Below are 26,126 nucleotides of genomic sequence, written 5' to 3' on the forward strand. Positions count from 1 at the left end.
TAGTATATCTGGTCAGCATGGATGAGTTGGACCGAAGGGTCTGTTTCTGTGCTATACAACTCTGAGTCTTTGATTATACTTTTGCTGATAACCAGCTCCAGAGCTATTTCACTCCTCTTCATTCTTTATGTTTTTAGTATCTAAAGAAAAATTGATACCTTTCTTGAAAATGTTCAGTCACAGGGCTTCCACGGACCTCTGTGGTAGAGAATTCCATACGTTGACACTATATGAGTGAAGAAATTATTCCTCATCTAAGTCCTAAGTAGCCTAGCCAGATGTAACAGGACCAGACATGGATAAATATTGAAATGATGTTCCCAAGGCCTGGAACCCAGGGGTTACAATCTAAGGATACGTTGAGAAGAAATGTCTTCATCCAGCGCGTAGGGAGTCTGTGCAATTCTCTGACACAGAAAATGGTTGACGCCAAAACATTGAATGTTTTCAACGAGGAGTTAGATCTAACTCTGGGTCTAAATGGATCAATGGGTATAGGGGAGAAAGCGGGAAAAGGGGACTCAGTTGGATGATCAGCCACGATCCCATTGAATGGGGTAGCAGGCACAAGGGGCCCAATGGTCTACACCTGCTGCTATTTTCCCTCCACCTAACCTGGCACAGGGCCCCCTCCCATTCCAACAGAACCCCTTTCTCTCTCCTCAAGCCAGACCCTTGCAGCACTCCTCATCCCCCTACCAATAGAGATACAGTTGGGTTTGAACAAGGCGTTGGTTCAGCTGTGGGTTCAGCCTGTGAGGCCTATCTCAAGCCTCACACACCGTCCCACGGGGAGGGCAGCAGCTGTTGCCGGAGAGATTGCGGGTGAATGTTGTTGATTCCCCCCTCTTTCCATCTCTCTCTCTCTGTCTGTCCATTCCCTCTCAGCACCTGCCCTTGTCTTCCTATAAGGCCTTGACACCGCTTTTGATGGCAGTGGCCATTTTTATGGTTATACCTCATTTGCTTCTGATTTGTTGACGTTAATTTCAAGAGGAGACTTCGAGAGATTGTCATCAAGTCATGGAAACAGACCCTTTGGTCCAACCAGTCCATGCCCACCAGAGACTGGTCCCACCTGCCTGTGCTTGGTCCATATCCCTCCAAACCTGTCCTCGTCATGAACTTATCCAAAGAGTTTTAAACATTGTAACTGTACCTGTATCTAATACTTCTTCTGGAAGTTCATTCCACGTATGAATCACTCTCTGTGTAAAAACAATTGTCCTTTGTGTCCTTTTCAGTCTTTTTCCTTTCACCTAAAAAATATGCCCTTAGTTTTGAAATCTCCCATCTCTGGGGTCACCCCTCAACCTCCTACTCTCCAGCTAAAAATAGCCTTTCCAGTCTATTTTCGTATCTCAAACCCTCCATTCCCAGCAACATGCTGGTAAACCTTTTCTGAACCCTGTCCAACTCAATCATATTCTTCCTGTAACAGGGAGATCAGAACTGCCACAGTACTCCAGAACAGGCCTCACCAACATCCTGCACAACTTCAACATGATGTCCCAACTCCTATACTCAAAAGTCTGAGGAATTAATGTCTTTGAAAAGTTCCCTTTGCCCCATCCCCCCACCTCCCCCACTGTGGAAGGACTACCTGGTACAGCTCTGTATGGGGTACTCACTAGGACAGTCTGGAGTTGGGCATTCTGACGATGGGGAGAAAGTGAGGTCTGCAGATGCTGGAGATCAGAGCTGAAAATGTGTTGCTGGAAAAGCGCAGCAGGTCAGGCAGCATCCAGGGAACAGGAGAATCGACGTTTCGGGCATAAGCCCTTCTTCAGGAATGAGGAAAGTTTGTCCAGCAGGCTAAGATAAAAGGTAGGGAGGAGGGACTTGGGGGAGGGGCGTCGGAAATGTGATAGGTGGAAAGAGGTCAAGGTGAGGGTGATAGGTCAGACTGGGGTGGGGGCGGAGAGGTCGGGAAGAAGATTGCAGGTTAGGAAGGCGGTGCTGAATTTGATGGATTAGACTGAGACAAGGTGGGGGGAGGGGAAATGAAACTGGTGAAATCCGAGTTCATCCCTTGTGGTTGGAGGGTTCCTAGGCGGAAGATGAGGCGCTCTTCCTCCAACCGTCGTTTTGTTGTGATCTGGCGATGGAGGAGTCCAAAGACCTGCATATCCTTGGTGGAGTGGGAGGGGGAATTGAAATGTTGAGCCACAGGGTGGTTGGGTTGGTTGGTCCGGGTGTCCCAGAGGTGTTCTCTGAAACGCTCCGCAAGTAGCCGGCCTGTCTCCCCAATATAGAGGAGGCCACATCGGGTGCAGAGGATGCAATAGATGATGTGTGTGGAGGTGCAGGTGAATCTGTGGCGGATATGGAAGTTTCCTTTGGGGCCTTGGAAGGGAGATGCCACATTACTCTTGACCGAAGCGATTTGGTTGCGGTGTCCATATAGCGACAAAAAAGTTGCGCAATTTCTTGCAAAGTGGGACAAAGTTCTCTGAGGAAATGATGGATGGAATTATTTTACGCACGGTACTGTGAATATGGCAAATTGGTTTCTTGACGATGACAAATTAGTGCGTCGTTAATGACCCCAGTGGGGAATTCAGCCTCTTTACCCAGACAGCGGGGAGAATGTGAAACACTCTCCCAGGGGGAGTTGTTGAAATGGAGTGCTGCGAATCATCAGACAGCGGCAAGGCAGAACGAGGCCATTCAGCCAGTCAGGCATGTACTGGCTTGCTGCCAGACCATGAGATATAGCAGCAGAATTACACTAGCTCACCCATTGAGGCTGCTGTTCCATTCAATCATGGCTGTTATGTTTCTCAGCCCAATTCTCCTGCCTTCTCCCTGTAACCCTTGATCCCCTTTACCAATTGCGAATGTATTTATTTCTGTCCTAAATACACTCAATCACTTGGCTTCCATAGCCTTCTGTAGCAATGAACTCCAAAGATTCACCACCCTCTAGCTGGAGAAATACCTCCTCATCTCAATTCAAAAGGGTCATCCCTTCACTCGGAGGATGTGCCATTGGCTCCTAGTCTCTCCTACTATTCAAAACATCTTCTCCATGCTCACTGTATCCAAGCTTCTCAGTATTCTTACAACACAGAGGTGAACCCCTCTGTTAATTAAACCAGACACCCAGAAAAGCTCACCTTGCCTCGTAATGTTAAAATATGAGTGACAGGGAACTCCCAAGTTCCACTATATAAAGAAAATAACATCAATTTGGTTTTTATTTAAGTCTAAAAAGTGAACATTAAACAACAACTGCCTAGGGACCTCAATTATCCGAATATCGCATTATCTGAAGGAGATCTCAAGGTCCCGATAGAAACATTACATCAAAGAGCTTTTCAACTCTGATTGCGTCTTTTGTTTACATTGATTAAAAACTATCTCAGCTGACTGAAATGCTGCTGAGAACAGTCCTGGACATCAAGACCAGGTACCATCTCCAAATAATGACTGACCCCTCACCCTCTCCCCACACTTTCCCTGGAGTTCTACACAGGGCTGTACCTGAAACCCCCCATTCCCCAGAAATTCTCTCGAATATTGTCCTGTACAGGGCAGAGGTGGAATCTGTCAAAGGTTGTGTGCGTGTGTGTGTGTGTGCGCCCCCAAAGGCAGCAGCTATCTTACTGTTGGTGTCCACTCCGGATGCCCAGGAGGGGGAGGGGGGTGATGGTGAGGGACACAGGACAGCCGGGGGCAGGGGCGCAGATGTGGGTGGGGCAGGCAGGGGGCGGTGTTGGATGGGTTTCGGGTCAGGTGGAGAGTGATGTTGGATGGGTTTGGGGGCGGGCCGGGGGCGATGTTGGGGGGTGGGTGGCGGCAGTGTTGGATGGGTTTGGGGGCGGGCTGAGGGTGACGTTGGATGGATTTGGGGGGCGGGTGGAGAGCGGTTTTGGATGGGTTTGGAGGGGTGGGTGGGGGAGCGAGTTTGGATGGGTTTGGGGTGTGGGCGGGGGCGATGTTGGACAGGTTTGGCGTGCAGGTTGGGGGCGGGAGCTCGCGTGCGGTTTGCTGCTGCGTAGTCTCGTGAACGGGGAGCAGCAGAGCCCCAGAGGAGAGGCATTGAATCGATTAACCAAATAATCAATTAGCTGAATGAAATAGTACCTGCCCATCTCGTACAAATAATTAAGGTTCCTCTGTATTCACAACTCTAAGCCCCTCCTTTCTCTTAACTGCTTACTATCTGCCTCCAACCTTATAATATGCTGTTCCAATAAGATATTTATTAACATTACATCAACTTAATTTCAAAACCACACAGTCACTATCTTCTTCTGTGTTTTCACTCTTCCAGGTGAGGGTCTCCCTGGGTCATCTTCTTTCTTTTTATGTGGGTATGTTTCACATGAAAAGGTACCTTTGATAGAGAGTGTTTTCTAATTTCTTGGAGAGCAAGATATTAGATGGGCAATTAGCTCTCCCTCTACAGCAGTTGCTCTCTGACCAATTTTCAAATTGTCTACATTCTTATACTCCCCAACATCAGATCGTCTCATTGGTTTGATGTTGGCAAAACTATAAATTCAAACTCGATTGGGTTTTAGTATAAGGGAGCATAATTTAAACTGATTGGTTAAGTTTGAATGGTTGTCAAACCAGCAACCAAAACTCAGGTAACCACTTCACAGCCAAATATTACATAGGGTGACGTGGTGGATCACTAGTTAGTGCTGCTGACTCACAACACCAAAGACTCGGGTTTGATTCCAGCATCCGGGCAACTGTCAATGTGGACTTTGCACATTCTCCCTGTGTCTGCTTGGGTTTCCTCCAAGTGCTCTGGTTTCCTCCCACAATCCAAAGATGTGTGGGTTAGGTGATTTGCCCATGCTAAATTGCCCATAGTGTTCAGGGGTGTGTAGGCTAGGTGCATTAGTCAGGGGGAAATGTTGAGTAATGTGGACTTGTTGGGCCAAAAGGCCTGTTCCCACACTGTACGGATTCTATGATATTTTCAATTTTCCTGTACACTCTGGAACTGTCATGTAGTCATACGCAAAGGTGTTTGTAATCTCTCAGTTCAGAACAGATTTCTCTCTCTATTTTAAAGGTACAGTACACACCTTCAACTTCATAACTGTATGCTGTAAATTTCAATCAGATGCCTCCCCCCATCCTTCTAAACTCCATCAAGTACAGACCTAGATGCTCAACAACGCCTCATATGAGCAACTTAGCCAGTCCCACACCTCCCATCTCCTCCCTGTGATCCAACACGTTCTTCTTTTCCAGATCATACTCCGATTCCCTCTCAAAATGTAAGCTTTGATGAATTGGTCTGAAGGGTCTGTTTCCATGTTGTACATCTCTATGACTCTACAAAATGACATTCCAACCTCTACACTCAATTGTTGGGAAACTTATTCAGACTGTTTTTTTACTGTTTGCATTAAGACATTTCTAACTGTCACAGATATATAACCTTGATTTATTTTTCTTTCGCTGAAAAAGTTATGCTCTGTTGTTAAAGAACACCAGCAACCTTGTATGTTGGTGACTAATCACCATGGTAACCAATTGCAAAAATTAAGCGCAACTATCAAGCCAGTTTTTATTCTGTAATCTGATATGTGGGTATCTAGACTGTATTCTAATATGTGATGCAGTGTGGTGAGCTCCCAATTATCCAGCTTGTATCAGCAGTTAGAAATCATAAAGCACAGCAAAATCCCACAAATACCAACAGGTTGGCTGTTCAGTTTATTTGTCCTTTCCCAGTGCTGTTGGTTGTGGCCAGGGAATAGATGGGTCTGACATGCAACTTAGATTGTTTATCCAGCCTCCCCCATGTTCCTTTTCAAACAACAATCATCATTTGCTAACACTGACCTAACAAAAAAACAATCAGGCCCAAGCAGGCGTTTTCAGGTTAACATCCCATTCTACTCTTTACAGTTCTTACTGTGAATTTCAGAGAAATACTGAGACGAAATGGTTTTCAGAGCATGTTATGTTTATTGACGAGCATTTTGAAATCAGTGTCTGTTTGCTTGGCTCTGAGTCCGTATCCAAGCTTAAGCAATCAAGTACAGTAGGCATAGATCAGTGGTCAGACTAACACAATCAAACACCGGAGAATTCCACACTATTCTGGCATTGGGTTTGTCAGATCTCAAAGCACTGGAATGGGACTTGAATCTACAAGCTTTTGATTCTGAGGTAGCGTGTGAGAGATAGAGAGTGGACAACCTACTGAGCCCATAGGCAGAAAGGGACTGGCAATAGCAGGTTGGAGGACTCTTTCCCTCACAGGTCTACATATCTGCCTCCAGTAAATTTTGCATCCTCAACTCTCTATCCACATGTAGCCCTAAGGCAGTCTGGCAGAAAGAAAGCATGTCTTGCCACATGGGTGGCTCAAAGTACAAGATGCAGTATACTGGGCCCTCCAAGGTGCTGATCCTTTGCTGGACTTGAGCGAGGAACTGGTTCCTGACCCTGGGGAAATGCTTCCCAAATATATCAATGTTCAGCCGGTGGTAGCCGGTCCCCAAGGGTACCCTGTAGGGGGCAGTGCCTAGGCTGACGACCCTGGGGTCTTCTTTATCGTCAGCCATCCAGATGATACCTTGCCTCACTAACTTCTCTAGATTACTCTCCAATGGCTTGTACGGAGCCCAGTCTTGAATAATGGTCTTCCCAGGCAGCACCCCATCCACCACGTTGGGGCTGAGGAACACCCGCTTGACATCCGTAGCTCCGAGCAGGATGGGATCTTTCCATTCCGCCCCACTCTCCTTCAGCTGGGCAATGGCAGCTTCCAGCTTCGGAAGGATATATTCTGCCTTGAATTGTGTACAGATAATTTCCTGGAAAATGGAAGCATTGATGAAGATTCTCAGTGTGTCAATACTATGGGTTTAAGAAGTGTGTTTAGTGCTGGTTTCTTTGAGAGAGAGAGACATTGAGGAGCAGGTGCAGAGCAGTCTATGGGAAGATGACCAACTCTTTAAGAGAGGTCTGTTCTGTGCTGTGTCTCTTGCAGGGAGGAATGGCCACAGTGGTGGCAGAATGTCTGCTTCAGAAGCCATGAGGAAACAGCTTGAACTCCCTGAGTGTTTTTTATTTTAAATTTGACAAAAGAAATTATGAGTGGGTAGACTCAGGCACACACAGACCAAAGGGTTTTCATTTGGCTTTCAGTTGAGGTTTGGCAATCGACGCTGATCGATGCAGCTCTCTCTCTGCTGCAAAAAAAAAAGAGTTCTCTCTTTGCTGCAAGATTGATTCTGCTGGTGTTCCTTATCTTGGATTTGGAGGAGATATCTCATGAGGAAAGTTGGTTTTGCTGAATCTGCCTTTGCCAAGGGTGTGTTTATGGGATGCTGCTATATTAGAAGAGTTCATGATTAGTAGAGTCATAGAGATGTACAGCACGGAAACAGACCCTTCGGTCCAACTCATCCATGCAGACCAGATATTCTAAACTAATCTGATCCCATTTGCCAGCACTTGGCCTATATCCCTCTAAACCCTTTCTATTCATGTACCATCCAGATGCCTTTTAAATGCTGTCATTGTACCAGCCTCCACCACTTCCTCTGGCAGTGCATTCCATACATGCACAATCCTCTGTGTGAAAGCATTGCCTCTTACGTCCCTTTTAAATTTTTCCCCTCTCACCCTAAATCTGTGTCCTGTAGTTCTGGACTCTCCCACCCGAGGGAAAACACCTTGTCTATTTACCTATCCATGCTCCTCATGATTTTATAAACCTCTATAAGGGGTTTTACAAATATATTAAAGACAAAAGGGTAACTAGGGAGAGAATAGGGCCTCTCAAAGATCAGCAAGGCGGCCTTTATGTGGAGCCACAGAAAATGGGGGAGATACTAAATGAATATTTTGCATCAGTATTTACTGTGGAAATGGACATGGAAGATATAGACTGTGGGGAAATAGATGGTGACATCTTGCAAAATGTCCAGATTACAGAGGAGGAAGTGCTGGATGTCTTGAAATGGTTAAAAGTGGATAAATCCCCAGGACCTGATCAGGTGTACCCGAGAACTCTGTGGGAAGCTAGAGAAGTGATTGCTGGGCCTCTTGCTGAGATATTTGTATCATCGATAGTCACAGGTGAGGTGCCGGAAGACTGGAGGTTTGGTAAACATGGTGCTACTGTTTAAGAAGGACGGTAAAGACAAGCCAGGGAACTATAGACCGGTGAGCCTGACCTTGGTGGGGGGCAAGTTGTTGGAGGGAATCCTGAGGGACAGGATGTACATGTATTTGGAAAGGCAAGGACTGATTCGGGATGGTCAACATGGCTTTGTGCATGGGAAATCATGTCTCACAAACTTGGTTGAGTTTTTTGAAGAAGTAACAAAGAGGATTGATGAGGGCAGAGCAGTAGATGTGATCTGTATGGACTTCAGTAAGGCGTTCGACAAGGTTCCCCATGGGAGACTGATTAGCAAGGTAAGATCTCATGGAATACAGGGAGAACTAGCCATTTGGATACAGAACTGGCTCAAAGGTAGAAGACAGAGGGTGGTGGTGGAGGGTTGTTTTTCTGACTGGAGGCCTGTGACCAGTGGAGTGCCACAAGGATCGGTGCTGGGCCCTCTACGTTTTGTCATTTACATAAATTATTTGAATGTGAGCATAAGAGGTACAGTTAGTAAGTTTGCAGATGACACCAAAATTGGAGGTGTAGTGGACAGTGTAGGTCACCTAAGATTACAACAGGATCTTGATCAGATGGGCCAATGGGCTAAGAAGTGGCAGAAGGAATTTAATCTAGGTAAATATGAGGTGCTGCATTTTGGGAAAGCAAATCTTAGCAGGACTTATACACTTAATGGTAAGGTCCTAGGGAGTGTTGCTGAACAAAGAGACCTTGGAGTGCAAGTTCATAGCTCCTTGAAAGTGGAGTCGCTGGTAGATAGGATAGTGAAGAAGGCGTTTGGTATGCTTTCCTTTATTGGTCAGAGTATTGAGCACAGGAATTGGGAGGTCATGATGTGGCTGTACAGGACATTGGTTAGGCTACTGTTGGAATTTGCGTGCAGTTCTGGTCTCCTTCCTATCGGAAAGATGTTGTGAAACTTGAAAGGGTTCATAAAAGATTTACAAGGATGTTGCCAGGCTTGGAGGATCTGAGCTACAGGGAGAGGCTGAACAGGCTGGGGCTGTTTTCCCTGGAGCGTTGGAGCCTGATGGGTGATCTTATAGAGTCATAGAGATGTACAGCATGGAAACAGACCCTTCGGTCCAACCCGTCCACACCGACCAAATATCCCAACCCATGCACCCCGTTTTCAAAGAGCTACGAACTTGCTCTTGTCTCTTTGTTCAGCACAGGTCCTCATGAGCTTTCCATTAGGCGTATATGTCCTGCTCTGATTTGCCTTACCAAAATTCAGCACCTCACATTTAACTAAATTAATAGTTAAATAATATGTTTGTTTATTATGTATTGCAATAAAGTTATGCCAAATCGCTCTTCTTTTGTTTGTATTTTAACTTTGTTGTAAGAATAAAGTTTGGTTTTAAAGCCTGTTAGTTGGCCAGTCAAATCACATCTCTGGAACACTTGCCTTTAAATAAAATTGAAACAAAGGCAGTCTATGCTATCTCCTTGATATATCTAGAGGGGGTTTGGTCTCATCATAACATCAGGCAAGGGAAAAGGTTGAGAAAGTGAGACCTTCATGGTAATCTCAATCAATGCAGAAATTGAACTCACACAATTGGCATCATTCTGGATGGCAAACCAGCCTCCCAGCCAACTGAACCAACTGATCTCAATGAATTAAGGGTACTGGTTGCATGAGTCTGCAGTAGCCTTTGAAATACTCATCAAAACTCAACCCTACTATTTTTTAAATTAAAAAAAAATCAAAATCAAAACAAGGATAGTGCAGTTTACTTGTTGAGTTGTGGAAACTCTGACAGCATTGCATTACGGTCGAAACAGAACTAGCTCTTGCTTGTTCCAGCTTCCTACCTATGTACTTGCTTCTTGAGTAGCAGCTAATGTTGATTGGAGGGTTTGATTTATAAGGAGAGGCTCCATAGCCTGGGACTTGTTCCCTGGAGCACAGAAGGTTGAGGGGTGACATAGAGGTTTATAAAATCATGAGGGGCATAGATAAGGTTCAAGACAAGTGTCTTCTCCCCAGGGTGGAGGACATATTTTAAGGTGGAGGAGAAAGATTTAGAAAAGACATGAGGGAAAACGTTTTTAGACAGAGAATGGTTCATTTGTGGAATGAACTTCCAGAGAAAGTGGTGGATGCAGGCACATCGTTTACAAGCCATTGGGATAATTATATAAATAGGAAATGCTTGGAGGGATACCAGCCAAGCGCAGGCAGGTGGGACTAGTTTGGAATTATGATTGGTTGGACTGAAGGGTCTGTTTCCATGCTCCATGAACCCATCACTCAAAGTCTTTTCTCCATTACCCTGCAACATTTTTCATTCCCAGCCTAATTCTCCTGGTGTCCTTTCTTGAGGAAAGATGTGATGGCACTGGAGGCAGTTGAGAGGGCATTCACCAGATTGATTCCAGGGATGAAAGGGCTGTCGGACGAGGAGCAGTGGAATAGCTTGGGCTTGTACTTGCTGGAGTTCAGAAGAATGAGGGAGGAATGTGACGGAGGTATAATACTAAAAGGGATTGATAAGGTGGATAGTGAACTGGATGCTCCCCGTTATGGGACTGTCTTGAACAAGAGGTCATAAATATAGAGTACGAGGAGGTAAGTTCAAAACTGAGATGAAGAGACTCTATTTCTCTCAGAAGGTTAGAAATCTATGGAGTTCTCAGGCCCAGAGTACAGTGAAGGCAAAATCAATCAACAAATTCAAGTAATAAATAAATATGTTTCTGATGAAAAGTGGGATAAAGGGCTGTGGGGAGCAGGCAGGAAAGTGCAGTTGAGACCAGGATAAAATCAGCCATGATCATGTTAAATCGCAGAGCGCATTCAAAGGGCTGAATTGCGTATTCAGGCTCCTAATTCTGATGTTTCTATACCTCTGCCATAGTCTCAGGCAGTGCATTCCAAACCTTAACTGTACGCCGTGTATATCTTCATGTAACCATCGCTTCTTTCATCAATCACTATAGTTCAGTGCCATCTGGTTCTACATCCTTTGCCGATGGGAGAGGTTTATACATATCAGCACCACCTGGAACACTTCCCCCCCCCCCCGCCCCCAACTTAGGAGTTTTCACCCTTCTATCAAATCTCCTCTCAATTTTCTCCTCTCTAAGGAGATTTCTTTTCATTCTTTCATAGAGCGTTGTCTCATTGAATGGCGAGTGCAGGCTCGAGGGGCTGAATGGCCCACCCCTGCTCTATATTCCTATCCCATGAAGGGCTGAATGGCCTACTCATGTTATTAATCCTGCAGGACAATTGTTGGCAGGACCTCTCAGCCCACTTGACATGATTCCAACTGTCCCCCTGCCACTGCCCTCAAAGAACAAGACTGGTTGCTATAGCAACATGGAATGGTCTGGACAGAACCCATGTGCCGCTTATTCACAGCCACACGTGCGATGTTACCTGTTTACATATCAGTCGGAACTTGGCGAGAGTCTCAGGTGCCAATTGGCCGGCTCTGGTGTAGCGCCGCACTTTGACATCTGGGAACTGGGCCATGGCCAGATCAAGGCAGTAACTCTGGATGAACCCAGCAATTCCTTTGCCTCTCTCTCGCGGCGCCACCCTCAACCCTTCCATCACCGCTGTGTGACCGTCATCCACAACGTTCGCAGAAACGAGGGCTACCTGCCAACAACAATGGTGTGCATTTATATGGCACCAGTAAAGCGGAAGCCACCCCTCCTGTCCGAAGTTGCTCAGGCAAGGTGGAAGCGATGGCCAGGTGTATTATTGGCTGGTCTGCTAATCCAGAGACCCCCAGGTAATGTTCTTGGAAACCCAGGTCCAAATCCCATCACAGTAGACAGTAGAGTTTGAAACTGATAAAAATCTGAAATTAAGATTCTAATGATGGACGTGATTTGATTGTTGGAAAAACCCATCTAGTTCACTAATGCCCTTTAGGGAAGGAAATCTGCCGTCCTTACCTGGTCTGGCCTACACATAACTCCAGACCCACACCAGTGTGATTGGACTCTTGACTTCCCTCTGGGCAATTAGGGATGGGCAATAAATGCTGGGCCGAGCCTGGGATGCCCTCATCCCGTGAATGAGGCAAAACCAGCCCAAGGTTTGACCCCGGGCCACTAAAGGAGACATTCAGAATGAGACTTATGTAAAGATTTCACAGAACGGCTGAAAAGAAGAGGGTGAGAGGCGGAGAGGATCCTTCTTTGGAGAGGCATGGGTACTGTCAGACTAGACCCAGCACTTGTCGCCCATCTCCTTGAAATGTCACGCAGGATTTTCGGAGGGCAGATAGGAGTAAAACCACAGGGTCTGGAGTCACGTGGATTCCAGGCAAGGAGGGTTATTAGTGAACAGGGTAACAAGCGATGTTGGTAATCACTGCTAAGGTATGATGGATGGATTGATTGGCCATCAATCCTTCTTCCTATGTCCATCTAATGAGCTGTTCAGTAGTTGCTGGTAGACAATAGACCACAATTAAGTCTCAGGAGCTGAGTAGCTCTTCTTTCATAGCTGGGTACAATTTAACGTGCCTTACGAACAATATACAAGGTAGGAGGTGATGGCCTAGTGGTATTATTGCAAGTCGAGTGTGGTGCTGGAAAAGAACAGACGGTTGGGCAGCATCCGAGGAGCAGGAGAATCAACGTTTCGAGCATAAGCTCTTCATCAGGAAATGTCGATTCTCCTGCTCCTCAGATGCTACCTGATCAGCTGCGCTTTTCCTGCACCACACTCTCGACTCTGATCTCCAGTACCTGCAGTCCTCACTTTCTCCTGGTATTATCAATCCAGAGACTCGGTGTACCAGGGACCTGGGTTCGAATTCAAGATGCTGGAATATGAGTTTATGAAAATCTGGAATTAAGACTCTAATGATGATTGTGAATCCATTATGGATTGTTGGAAAAACACAATTGGTTCACTGATGCCTTTCTGTCTTTACCTGGTCTGGTGTACGTGTGAGTCCAGACCGACAGCAATGTGGTTAACTTTTAACAACCCTCTGGGATGTACAATCAGTGTTGCCCTCATTCCGTGATTGAATTTAAAAAACATATATACCCTAAAGTGTGGAAGCAGGCCACTTGGCCAATTGATTGCACACCAAGCCCTCCGAAGACCATCCCACCCAACCCCCCACCTACCCTAACCCTGCATTTTTCATGGCTAATCCACCTAGCCTGCACATCCTTGGACGTTACTGGGCAATTTAGCATGTCCAATCCACCTAACCTGCACATCTTTGGACTGTTGGAGGAAACCGGAGCATCCAGAGGAAACCTACACAGACACGGGGGAGAGTGTGCAAACTGCAGACAGACAGTCACCCGAGTCTGGAATTGAACCAGGGTCCCTGGCGCTGAGCTACCATGCCACCCCTAAATGAGGTTGATTCCTAACTGCCCTCTGGGCAATTAGAGATGGACAATAAATGCTGGGCCTAGTTGGAGCCATCTACATCCTGTGAATAAATTTTTAAAAATAGGTTACATCAACTCTCATGAAGAAATGGCAGAGAGAGTTTGTGAGAGGAAATTAATTAGGAGACTGTCTTGCCATCCAGAAGATGCAGGCTATCATCAAACTGGACAGAATGGTCTCCTTCTAGAGCCACTGCCACATTTACACCCTCTCCATGAGCATCGTTAACTGGATTGAATTAATGTCAATTGGGAACCAGTGCCCTTGGGCACCAGCCCAGCGACCACACCAGTCACTGAGGATAAGGGTGGAAATTCCAGATCTTGCTCCCTCACCATGACGCCAATGGTGGGGCCATGGAAAGCAGTGCAGGGCTGGGGACTGTTGAGGGAGTGAGACAACTTATTTGAAAGTATGAGCCTTAAAATCATGTATGCCAACCCAAGCCAGCTTAACGTCATGTTTGACCCAAAGTAGGACACATGGGAGATGGGGATGGAGACTGGGGCGGGGAGGGGGTTGGGGGGGTGATGGTGATGTCGTGGTTGAGTGAAATGGAGTTTGAGGGAGGAGGAAATTTAGGTTGGGGGAGAGGCTAATGAAGGGTGCTGGAGGGATTTGGAGGTTAGGGGAGGGGCAATGGAGGGTGAAGGAGGGGTTTGGAGTTTGGGAGGGGTTTGGAACTTAGGGGAGGAGCAATGGAGGGTAGGGAGGGGGTAAGCAGACCATGTTGGAGGCAGCTGGAAAGCAACGGGGGAAGAGGGGTGAGGGTGAAAAGTTAGAGGTCTTTCAAAAGTGAGTGACCACTGTTGGCTGGGGACTTAATTGGCCAGATAGTGCCTGAGAAATTAGCTAGTAGGCCCCAAGGCTGGACTGAGTTCAGAAAGAGCTGGTGATGGGCGCGGATGGGAGCCTGGCCAATTACATTGACAGGGAGCAAGAGGTCACACTCACTATTTGCCCTTTCTTTTTCGCCAGGATCACCCTTCGAGCTGGATCCCGGATCCAGGCATGGTAACGGACAGGCAGATAATCAAGGCCCCCGTAGATGTCTCCCGAGATGGACATCACTTCCTCAAAATCGGCCTCCTTGGCGAGGCAGAACTCCAGCGCGTGGCCCTCAACCGCCATCTTGGACACTTCGTAAGACTGTGCTTGGCGTAACCTGTGGAAGCGACAGACTGTCATGTCGATCAAGTTTGGGGAGGGTGGGGTGGTCAGATAATGTTTTTTACTCATGAACCTCGAGCTGATGCCAACCCAGCATCAAGGTTGAGTTCAACCTACAAACCCCAGGGGGCCCTCTCGCTCTACTGCACGGTAAGAGGCTCAAACCCAAACAGCCTGGAGTGGGAGCTGGTTGGCGGGTGTCACTTCATGAGGAATCTTCCTGCATTTGGAGGATGATGTGGAATTTGAGGTGTAGGTACCTGTCCAGGTCTACGAGCAGCCATTTTGAGGCCTGAGAGAGCCTGGAGTGTGGGAGGAATCTGGGAATACCAGAACCCAAGGGCACAGCCTCAGAGAGAAGGGACAATCCTCTTAGAGCTATCCCGGCCTACAAGCAGCCATTTTGAGGCCCAGCATCAAGGTCAGGATGCTAACATTCGTTAACTCCGTCTTGGGACAAGGGGTGGCAACAGAGAGCCAGCACTTATTGCTCATCCCTAATTGCTCCTCGAGCTGAACCTTTTGGGGATTAACTACTTTGGCTGTGGGTCTGGAGTCACGTGTAGGCCCAGATTGGCCGATTTTCCTTCCCGAAGAGGAACCAACTGGCTCTTTGTGCCAATCAATGGCAGTTGTGTCAAGGTCATTGACACTAGCTTTTGATCTTATTAATCAAGGTCAAATTCTGCTGTGGTAGGTGTTCAAACAGTGTTCCCCTCCTGAGCATTAGGAATTGGAACAATGACATTACCACCACACCATCATTGCTTCCTCCCCCCAACGCAAATTTAGGAGCAGAATTAGGCCATTAGATCGTGGCCGGTATATTTCTCAACATTCATTCTCTTGCTGTCTACCCATGACCCTTGACCCTCCCCGTAACAATCATGAACCTATCTATCTCTGTCTTAAAGGCACTCATTGATGTGTCCTCCACAGCCCTCTGCGGCAATGAGTTCCACAGATTCACTATCCTCTGGCTGAAGAAATTCATTCCCATCTCAGTTTATCCCTTCACTCGGAGGCTGTGCCCTCGGCTCCTAGTCTTCCCAAGATTCTTCTCACACCCGTGGCTTCCTCAGGCCTCGAGGCCTGAGGCCTGTCATGCATGCTCCCTAGCCCTCAGGCAGCTCCACCAACTAGGGCAGTCAAAGCATTGAGACACTGCCTAGAGAGGAAGGTTGCCCCTTAACCCGAGCCCACACCTGAATGGTTTTCATGGTGGTTACACCCTTCAAAGTGAAGACTTACTTGTCACTGGCAGCTGAAAGGCTCCTAAATGAAGTAGGCCTCAGGCCGCAAAATCTTGGCAGAAAATAGGCATCTGGCCTCCTGATATAATTTATCACTTAGCAATAGCCTCTCCAAGAGTCTTGGATCCAGGAACTGATGCCTTTAAAATAACAGGTGTGGGAGGCAGAGTAAACTTTAAAGGGCGAAAGTTGAAAAAGGACTTTCACAATAGAAAAGGAGGGTTTTCGAAGGAGAATCACTTGGCAATGGCAAGTACAGGAAATTCAGAAGGAGGTTTCACCTCCCCCCAATTGGCTGTGAATGATGTATTTTTCCAGCAATCTGCAAGATATTGGGCATTTGTTCACTGACTCATCTACCCAACACTGACCCCTCTTCCTCCCACACCCACCCAAACCGCACTGTACTGCTTTCACCACAACACTACGCCTCTTCCGACCTCTCTCCTTCTGTTTCTCTCTCGCCCTCCCCCCTCTCCCTCTGTCTCTCTCTTCCTCCACCCGTCTCTCTCTCTCTCTGTCTCTCTCTCCTACTTTCTCTCCCTCTTCCACCGTGAACCTCCCTTTCCCCCCGCCTCTCTCCCTCTGTCTCTCTGCCTCTCCCTCCTTTTTCCATCCTGAACCCCCCTCTCTCTCCGCTTCTCTCACCCTGTCCCCACCTCTCCTGTGTTTTTCTCTCTCTCTTTCTCCATCTCTCCGTCTGTCCCTCTCTCCATCTCTTGTTCTTTCATTCTGTCGCTCATTCTCCCTCGTCTTCTCTTCCTCTCTCTATACCTCTGTCTCTTGCTCTCACTCCCTCCCCCCTTTCTCTCTATCTCTATCCCTCTGTCGCTATTGCTGTCACATACTCTCCCTCTCTGTTACTCTCTCTTCCCCCCCACCCTCTAACTCTCTCTTCCTCTATCTCTCTTTTTCCCTTTCTTTCTCTCTCTCTCTCTCTCTCTCTCTGTCTCACACTCCCTTTCTCTCTTTTTGCCTTTCTCTTTGGCTGTCTCTTTGTCTTTCCTCTCTTCCTGTCTGTCTCTGTCCGTTGTTTTCTTTCCATCTGTGTGTCTCTCTCCTTCTTTCTCTCTGTCTTCCTGTCTCCACCTACCCCTCTGTCTCCCTCTATCTCTCTCTGTGCCTCTGTCTCCATCTCTCTCTCTCTATCTCCCTCTCTCTCTCTGTCTCTCTCTGTCCGTTGCTCTTTTACTGTCTGTCTGTCTCTCTCTATCTATCTGCCTGTCTGTCTGTCTCTCTCTCTCTCTCTCCACCACCCTCTCTCTCTCCCTCTGTCTCTCTCTGTCCCTTTGTCTCCATCTCTGTCTGTCTCCCTCTCCCTTTGCCCCTCTCTCTCTCTCTCTCTGTCTCTTTTCTGTCTCTCTTTCTCCCTCCCCCTCTCTCTCTCCCTCCCTTTCTCTCCTTCTTTCACCCAGTCGCCCTCTCTCTCCCTATCACCCTGTCTCTCACTCTGTCCCTTTCTCTGTCCCCTGTGATTCTCTCTCACACTGTCCCGCTAACTCTCCCTCTCTTTCTCTCCCTCTTACTCTGTCTCTCTCTCACTCTGTCCCCCGTCCCTCTCTCTCTCTCCCTGTCCCTCTCTCTTCTTCTCTCATCCTGTCATCCCACCTTTCCCTCTGTCTCACTCCCCGTTTTTCTCTACCTTTCTCTTTCTCCCCTATCTTTCTCTCTCTCTCTCTCTTTCTGCTTCTATCTCAACCCCTCTCCCTGTTTACCCCCTTCTCTCTCTCTCTGTCTTTTTCTATTTCTCTGTCTCCCTCTCTCTCTCCCCCCATTTCTTTTTCCCCCTCTCTCTGTCTCTCTCCTTCTCCTGTCTTTCTCTTTCTCTCTACCCACCTTGCCCTCTCCCTGTCTTTGACCCCTGTCTCTCTTTCTCCCTCTCTCTTTGCCTCTCTTTCCTTCTGTCTGTCTGTCTCTTTATCTCTCGCTCTATCTCTCTCTGCCCCTCCCTCTCTTTCTCTCTCTCTCTGTCCTGAAGGCTGCTTCCTTCGACTGCCCCTCCCCCCTTTAATCTTCCACAGTAACATGTTTAACAACACTGGAAAGAAATTTTGAGTAAAGGCCCCAGCGCTAAATTTACCTGTGGATGAAAATGTGCAGTGCCGGAGCTTGAGAGAGGCTTGCTTTTTGAAAGCTCCCCTGTTCTGTCTAATCTTTTAACGTGCTTCCCGTCCACCCATGACCCCATTCCACGTTCCAAAGTGCATTGGCAGATATGCTGTAATTGTCACTCTGGACTCTTGGCAGGAGGGATGTGAGAAGATAAACTAATTAAATTACCTCCCCTTTCTCACCTTCACCTTGCAACCTCCCCACAACCCTACCCTCAGTGTGATTTCCCTTCCCCCTCCTTACTCCCACAATTCCTGCTTGAAGCCTTGAAATGGTGTCCTGTTCGGGATGGGGGGAGTGCCTCCTGGTGTCCTGAGGTAAATACTCCCCCCCTCCTCTCCATTGCCCACCCCCACCGTGCCCAAAACAACAACTGCACCTTGAGGTGTTTAATTTCTATCTCACGGTTATAGGATCTCATTGTGCACAGATAGGCTGCTGTCTTCCCCTCTCTTCCCCTCCTGCAGCAATGACCATGTTCACCAGTGAATTACTTCATTGTATTGACTTCACTCCCTGAAACAGTCTCTTTTGCTTAGAGTCATAGAGATTTACAGCATGGAAACAGACCCTTCGTCCGAACTTGTCCATGTTGCCCAGTTTTTACAATTAATCTAGTCCCATTTTTCTGCCTTTGGTACATTTCCCTTGATACCTATCCAGTCCAAGAGTCATTACAGCACAGAAACAGACTGTTCATCCAACCAGTCCATAATCCCAAACTAAACTAGACCCACCTACCTGCTCCTGGCCCATATCCCTCCAAACCTTTCCTCTTCATGATTTGGAGATGCCGGTGTTGGACTGGGGTGTACAGTGTTAAAAAATAGCTAGTGTGCTTCCAGCTAAACCTGTTGGACTATAACCTGGTGTTGTGTGATTTTTAACTTTCCTATTCATGTACTTTTCAAATTTTTTTAAAATATTGTAGCTATACCCACATCCACACACTCCTCTGGAAATTCACTCCACACACAGACCACCCTTTGTCTGAAAACATTGCCCCTCAGGTCCTTATTAAATCTTTTTTCTTTTACCTTAAAAATATGCCCCCTTGCTTTGAACTCGCCCACTCTAGGGAAAATTCACCTGCCATTCACCTTATCTATGCCTCTCAGGATTGTATAAAACTCAATAAGGTCTCCTCTCAACCTCTACGCTCCAGTGAAAAAAAGTCTATCCAGTCTATTGTTATATCTCAAACCTTCCATACCTGGCAACATCCTGGTATTTTTCTTCTGAACTCTCTCCACCTTAATAATATACTTCTTATAACAGGGCGGCCAGAACTGGACACAATACTCCAGAAAAGGCGTCACCAAATTCCTGTACAACCTCAACATGACGCCCCAGCGTCTATACTCAAAGGTCTGAGCAATGAAGGCAAGCGTGCTAAATACTTTCTTAACCACCCTGTCTACATGTGACGTAAGCTTTAAAGACCTGAGTACCTGAACCTTAGGTCTGTTGGTTCTGCAACACTACCCAGGGCCCTACAATGCTTGACATTGGACGGGGTCACCGTACCAGGACGCCCATGACATCCGCCTCCAAGCTGGAACCATGGGTCCGGAGGTGCATGGGTTCCGACTAGCTCGGTTTAGGATATCTGGTCATCGCCCCGTTTCCGCGCTGCAAGACTTCCTCACAATATGAGGGACTTGTTAGGCCATGTATGTTTTTATTGAACAGAAAGCCTGCCATACATGTCATGGCCACCAGGTGGTGATATGCCCCCAGGAACAAAGGATTGAATCTCCAGATGTTGTGAAGTGCTGCCGCCTGCTGGAGCAGCCAAAATAAATGTCTCTGGCTCCCCTCCCACGACTCAGCAACAATAATCTACATTGATGTAGCTGCCTTTCACCTCGGAATATGTCCCAAGATGCTCCTAGCCCGCATTGAGTGGCAAAATTCAATCCCGGGCTGCGTGAGGAGAGATCAAAAGTATAAAAACATGGGAAGTGATGCTCCACCTCTTCATTGGTGGACTGTGTTCAATTCTGGGCACCTTATTAAAGTCACGAAGAGAGTGCAAAGGATGTGTATTAAGATGATACTGGGAATGAGGGATTTGATAAATATGTAACTTAGCTCGCTGAGCTGGAAGGATTGTTTTCAGATGTTTCGTCACCATGACTAGGTAACATAATCAGTGAGAGTCTTCAGTGAAGTGCTTCATTAATGATGTTACCTAGGCATATTATCAACCTGAGCTTCAAAAAATGAGGGATTTGAGTTACAAGGAAAGATTATAGAGATTGGACTGAATTGCTCTGGAGCAGAGAAGATTAAGAGGTGACCTCATTGAAGTGTTCAAAATTATGAACAATTTTGACAGAGTCAAGAAGGATATCCTGTTTCCACTAGCTAGTATGTCAGTAACTAGGGGTCATAATTTCAACTGTCAGCAAGAGAGTATGAAGTGAGATGAGGGGAAACCTCTTTACTCAGAGAGTTGTTAGGATTTGGAATGCGCTGCCTCAGAGAGAGTGGTGGAGGTAAATTCAATTGGAGGTTTCAAAAGAGAATTGGAGATATATTTGAAAGTTAGATGGAGTTAGAGTGCAACGGAGGTAGGGCTAGAGAGTGGGACCAGCTGGATAGCTCTTTCAGGAGCATGACAGAGACGATGGGTCACAGAATCATTCAGCATCAAAGTAGACCCTTCGGTCCATACTTGTCATGCCAACCAGATATCCTAAATTAATCCAGTCCACTTGCCAGCGTTTGGCCCATATTCCTCTAAACCCTCCATATTCATGCACCCATTCAGATGCTTTTTATGTGTTGCAATTGTACCAGCCTCCACCACTTCCTCATTCCATACGCACACCACTCTCTGCACGAAAATGTTGCCCCTTGGGTTCCTTTCAAACCTTTCCCATCTCACCCTAAACCTACGCCCTCTGGTTCTGAATTCCCCTACCCTGGGGAAAAGGCCTTGACTATTCACCCTATCAAGTCTCCCATGATTTTATAAAGTTCTATGAGGTCACCCCTCAATATCCAATGCTCCAGGGAAAACAGTCCCAGCCTGTTCTGCCTCTCCCTATAGCTCAAGCCCTCCAACCCTGGTAACATCCATGTGAGTCTTTTCTGCACCCTCTCAAGTTTCACAACATCTTTTTAATGGCAGGGAGACCAGAATTGAATGCAGTATTCCAAAAGTGGCCTAACCGATGTCCTGTGCAACCACAAAATGACCTCCCAACTCCGATACTCAATGTACTGACCAATAGAGGCAAGCGTACCAAACGGCTTCTTCACTATCCTGTTTACCGCAACTCCACCTTCAAGGAACTATACACCTGTACCCCTGGCAACACTCTGCAGAACTTAGGCAAGGGTACATGAAAGGAAAGATTTGGAGGGATGTGCGTCAGGAGTAGGCCGGTGGGACTAATTTAGTTTGGGATTATGTCGGCATGGACTGGTTGAACCAATAGGTCTGTTTTCATCCTGTACAACTCTACGACTATGACTGTAAGTATATCAAACACACTGTCGGATGGCCTCCTTCTGTACTGTAAAATCCTACGATCAAAGTCGATTAATAGGATCTGGGATAAGTAGGTTTTAAGAAGCGGGTTGGAGAAGGGAATGAGGGGACAATCAATATTAAGGAGTGAGAGTCAGGGAAACCCAGAGGATGGTGAGTCTGAAGGAGATATATCAACTGTCCCAGCTAGATGGGACAAAGAGCTTTGAGGTCATCAAGATGATGTCGAAGTAGTGCTCCTGAGTTCGACCTTGTCTGCTTTTCTTTTCTTTTTACTTAGTTGTCCTGAGCTTGGTCGACATTGGTGGCAGTGAGTGGGCCCAGCACGGACTGGAGTTGGCCCAATATGGACTGGAGTGGGCCCAGCATGGAATCGAGTGTGTCCAACGCAGACTCGAATGGGCCCAGTACAGAATGGAGTGGGCCGAACACGGACTCGAGTGGGCCCAGCACACACTCAAGTGGTCCCAGAACACCCTGCAGTGGGCCCAGCACAGACTGGAGTGGGCCCAACACAGACTGGAGTGGGCCCAGCACAGACTGGAGTGGACCAAATACAAACTGGAGTGGGCCCAATACAGACTCAAGTGCACCCAGCACAGACTGGAGTGGGCCCAGAACAGTCATGAATGGGCCCAAAGCGGTCTGCAATGGGCCCAACGCAGACTCGATAGGGCCCAGCACAGACTGGAGTGGGCCCAACACAGACTGGAGTGGGCCCAGCACAGACTGGAGTGGAGCCAATACAGACTGGAGTAGGACCAATACAGACTGGAGTGAGCCCAGCACAGATTGGAGTGGGCTCAGCACAGACTGGAGTGGGCCCAGCACAGACTGGAGTGGGCCAATACAGACAGGAGTGGGCCCAATACAGACTGGAATGGGCCCAGCACAGACTGGAGTAGGCCCAATTCAGACTGGAGTGGGCCCAGCACAGACTGGAGTGGGCCCAGTACAGACTGGAGTAGGCCCAATACAGACTGGAATGGGCCCAGCACAGACTGGAGTAGGCCCAATTCAGACTGGAGTGTGCCCAATAGAGACTGGAGTGGGCCCAGTACAGACTGGAATAGGCCCAATACAGACTGGAGTGGGCCCAATACAGACTGGAGTGTGCCCAATAGAGACTGGAGTAGGCCCAATAGAGACTGGAGTGGGCACAATACAGACTGGAGTGGGCCCAGCACAGTCATGAGTGGACCCAATACAGACAGGAGTGGGTCCAATACAGACTGGAGTGGGCCCAGCACAGTCGTGAGTGGACCCAATACAGACTGGAGTGGGCCCAGTACAGACTCTAGTGGGCCCAATACAGACTGGAGTGGGCCTAATACAGACTCGAACGGGCCTAATACAGACTGGAGTGGGCCTAATACAGACTGGACTGGGCCCAAAGCAGACTGGAGTGGGCTGAGCAAATACTTGAGTCATCCCAACACGGACTCGAAACAGTCCAATACAGACTGGAGTAGGCCCAGCACAGACTGGAGTGGGCCCAGCACGGATTCGAGTGGGCCCAGCACAGACTGGAGTGGGCCTAGTGCGGACTCGAGCGGGTCCAACATGGACTTGAATGGTCCTAATAAGACTGGAGTAGGGGGGGATCCAAGATGGCGGTGACCCAGTAAGACTGAGTCTATAGTGCCCCTCCCAAGATTTGGGCACAGTGCGTCACCTACCCCCTACCAAGCTCACCAAATCACATATAATAGTTTTGTAATTTAATTAGTTGTGTAATATTACATTTAAACAATTTAATCCTAAGTTAAAATGACTAAAGGGAAGGGAGCCCGCAGCTCTCAGCAAGCAGGAACCCCACCCCCACCCTCTCCAGGTGCAGCAGAGGCGTCCACAGCCGCCCCGGGGGACTTACCAACAGTAGCAAGTCTTGCAGAAATGCTTTCCAAGCTTGACTCGAAGATCGATGCTTTTATTGTCGAATCCAGAAATCATTGGGAGTCGCTCTCGGATGCGCTGCAGAAGCATGACCGTGAGATTGAAGAAATTCAACGCCGAGTCGGAGGGGCGGAGCCAAAGGCCGTGACCTCCGAGACAACCGCTCAATCGGCCGTGGATCAGGTCCGGACTCTCGAGCAGCGAGTCCGGACCTTGGAAAATCATATTGACGACCTCGATAATCGAGGTCGCCGAAAAAATATTCGTTTGCTGGGCCTTCCCGAACGGGAAGAGGAAGGCCAGCTTACAGCATTCCTGGAGCAGTGGCTGCCACAACTTTTAAATCTGCAAGCTGGATCAGGCCAGGTAAGGGTGGAATGGGCCTACCGGGTAGCAATACGCGGGCCCGGCTCGAACCAGCGCCCACGCCCGGTCCTGTTCCGGTTGCAGAGCTACAGGGAGAGGCAGATACTCCTAGAAGCCTCTAGAAATCTCGGAAAAGACCCCCAAGCTATGATCTACAAAGGATCAAAGATCATGCTATTTCAGGACTTTTCCCCGGCTCTGGTTCGAAAGAGGAAGGCATTCGACGAGGCGAAGAAGCGTTTAAGGGACTTAAATGTTCAGTACTCCTTACGCTACCCAGCGATGTTATGCTTTAACCATGAAGGATCCGTATATAACTTTGGATCACCAGAAAAGGCTAAGGAATTCTTGGACTCTCTTAGATAAACTGTAGGACATAATGGATGTTGGTCTGCACTTCCCCCCCGCTTTGGTTTATATCCCCCCCTTTTTTTTTCTTTCTCTTACCTTACTGCTTAATATTATCATGGGGGGTGGGGAGAGGGATTTGATTTTCTCCCCCCCCCCCCCCCCCCGGAGTTGTTTTCTGTTATTATTTTATGTATATATAAGGGATGTATGTATATGTGTGTGTATGTATATATGTATATGTGTATGTATGTGTATATATGTATATATAAGCTGGGGGATTTGGTTAATGTTGGTGGGGGGAGGTGGTTACGTTATTCAATTTTACCTCTGTCTTTAGGAGCGGGGTTGTTTTCCCTTCGTTATTTTGTATTATCATATTTAATTATTATTTGTTGAAGTGGTAATTTTATAGTTATATGTTTATATATGGTATTAACATTACCAAATATACCCAGGTGTTGGTATGGGTGGGGGTGGGGTGCTCACTGTTAACTCTAGCTTTGTATTATATTTGAATTCTCCTCATTTTATTGAGGAGTGCCTGGGTCAAGGGTGGGGCATTGGTTGGGAGAGGATATGAGGGACTTTTGGAGAGGAAGTGACGCCCCCTGGGAACAAGGGGGAAAGTCTCCACTTAGATACGTTTTATATTTTTTTTATTTAGAAATAGTTTTTTACTGTATTGTTGTGGGTGTATTAAAGAGGCTTTATTTTTGTAAATTTTACATGTTCCATGCTCGGGATGTTCTGGATAGGGTTCCCCTCCCGAGGGGTCTCGGATTGGCCCAGAGGATTATGGTTGATCAGTCGGTTAAGTGGTGCACCTGGAATGTCAAGGGGAGTAATTCGCCACTCAAAAGGAAGAAAATATTATCAAATCTTAAGAAGGAAAGAGTTGATATAGCTCTCCTACAGGAGACACACCTGTCAGATAAAGAACACTTGAAATTACGACAGGGCGGATTTGATCAGGCCTTTTTTTCTTCTTTTAGCTCAAAAAGCAGGGGAGTTGTTATTCTTGTTCGGAAGAATTTCCCTTTCAAAATCCTAAAGCAGATAAAAGACGAATCTGGACGATATATCTTGATTAAAGCCCTCATAAATGGAGAGGAATATGGGATTTTAAATTTGTACTGCCCCCCCGGCACACCCCTTTAAATTTATAACGGAAGCCTTTTCAAAATTGATGGCTTTTGATGCCCGTCATATAATTATAGGGGGAGACTTTAATTGTATTATGGATCCGGAAATAGACAGGATTCCCAAGAGTACTGCAGGAGTATCTCCCAGATCTAGACAATTGATGGATCTGAACAAAGAATTAGGATTAGTAGATGTATGGAGATGTCTTCATCCACAGGGTAGAGATTTTTCTTTCTACTCTAATCCACATAAATGTCATACCAGAATTGATATGTTTTTTGCCCCCTCGATTTTTTAAAATTCCATATCATCCTGTAAAATAGGTAATATAGCAATTTCTGACCACACTGCTGTATATATGGAAACTAAGGCGAGGAACAGTGGGACATCCCCTCGGCATTGGCGTATGGACCCCTTCCTAATGAAAGATAGTAAATTTGTAAAGTACTTCTCTCAAGAATTTAAAACTTTTTTAGAAATTAATTCAGGTACAGCTAGCAACCCGTCAATGATGTGGGAGACCATCAAAGCTTACACGCGAGGCTTGATCATCTCTTACTCAGCGACCCAGAAGAAATTAAAGGGAGAACAACAGCGTCTGCTTGAAGCCCGCTTAAAAGCGGCTGAAACAGCATACACTGATAGACCTTCTATTATTAAATTGCAAAGGATTACAGCTCTTAGGACAGCTCTAAACACTACACTTACTCAAACGGCTAAGAGGGAAATATTATTTGCAAAGCAAAGGTTATATGAATATGGCGACAAACCGGGTAGATACTTAGCATTTCTTGCAAAGAAAAAAAAGGCCCCTCAGACTATTATGTCTAT

General features: G+C 47.0%; 1 protein-coding gene across 4 annotated transcripts; it reads right to left on the reverse strand.

The window, feature by feature from the left end:
* Window positions 1-5,910: 5,910 nt before the first annotated feature.
* Window positions 5,911-24,204, reverse strand: LOC148136880 (histidine N-acetyltransferase-like). 4 transcript variants are annotated; one of them, XM_087982816.1, is made up of 5 exons: window positions 18,006-18,102; window positions 15,924-16,065; window positions 14,457-14,667; window positions 11,508-11,732; window positions 5,911-6,794 (listed from the first exon to the last, which is right to left on the reverse strand). In XM_087982816.1, exons 3-5 carry the CDS (start codon window positions 14,631-14,633, stop codon window positions 6,240-6,242), a joined length of 957 nt encoding a protein of 318 aa, XP_087838942.1. In that variant the 5' UTR covers window positions 14,634-14,667; window positions 15,924-16,065; window positions 18,006-18,102; the 3' UTR covers window positions 5,911-6,239. The 4 variants fall into 4 exon arrangements, with proteins under 4 accessions (XP_087838942.1, XP_087838939.1, XP_087838941.1 ...); XM_087982813.1 differs by lacking the exons at window positions 15,924-16,065; window positions 18,006-18,102 and adding an exon at window positions 23,413-24,196; XM_087982815.1 differs by lacking the exon at window positions 15,924-16,065 and having other exon boundaries at window positions 18,006-18,126.
* Window positions 24,205-26,126: the final 1,922 nt, after the last annotated feature.

Source organism: Chiloscyllium plagiosum, unplaced genomic scaffold, assembly GCF_037043375.1.
Source record: "Chiloscyllium plagiosum isolate Xiang-an unplaced genomic scaffold, Cpla_swu_hap1 HiC_scaffold_44, whole genome shotgun sequence".
Taxonomy (NCBI): Eukaryota; Metazoa; Chordata; class Chondrichthyes; order Orectolobiformes; family Hemiscylliidae; genus Chiloscyllium; species Chiloscyllium plagiosum.

Coding starts and splice junctions, on each gene's coding strand:
- LOC148136880 (XM_087982813.1), bottom strand. CDS start 23,660: ATGATTTTCCAAGGTCCGGACTCGCTGCTCGAGAGTCCGGACCTGATC. Junction 14,668..23,412: donor TGCAAGACTTGCTACTGTTG/GTAAGTCCCCCG, acceptor TCGCTTCCACAG/GTTACGCCAAGCACAGTCTT. Junction 6,795..11,507: donor TCCGACTGATATGTAAACAG/GTAACATCGCAC, acceptor TCCATTTTCCAG/GAAATTATCTGTACACAATT.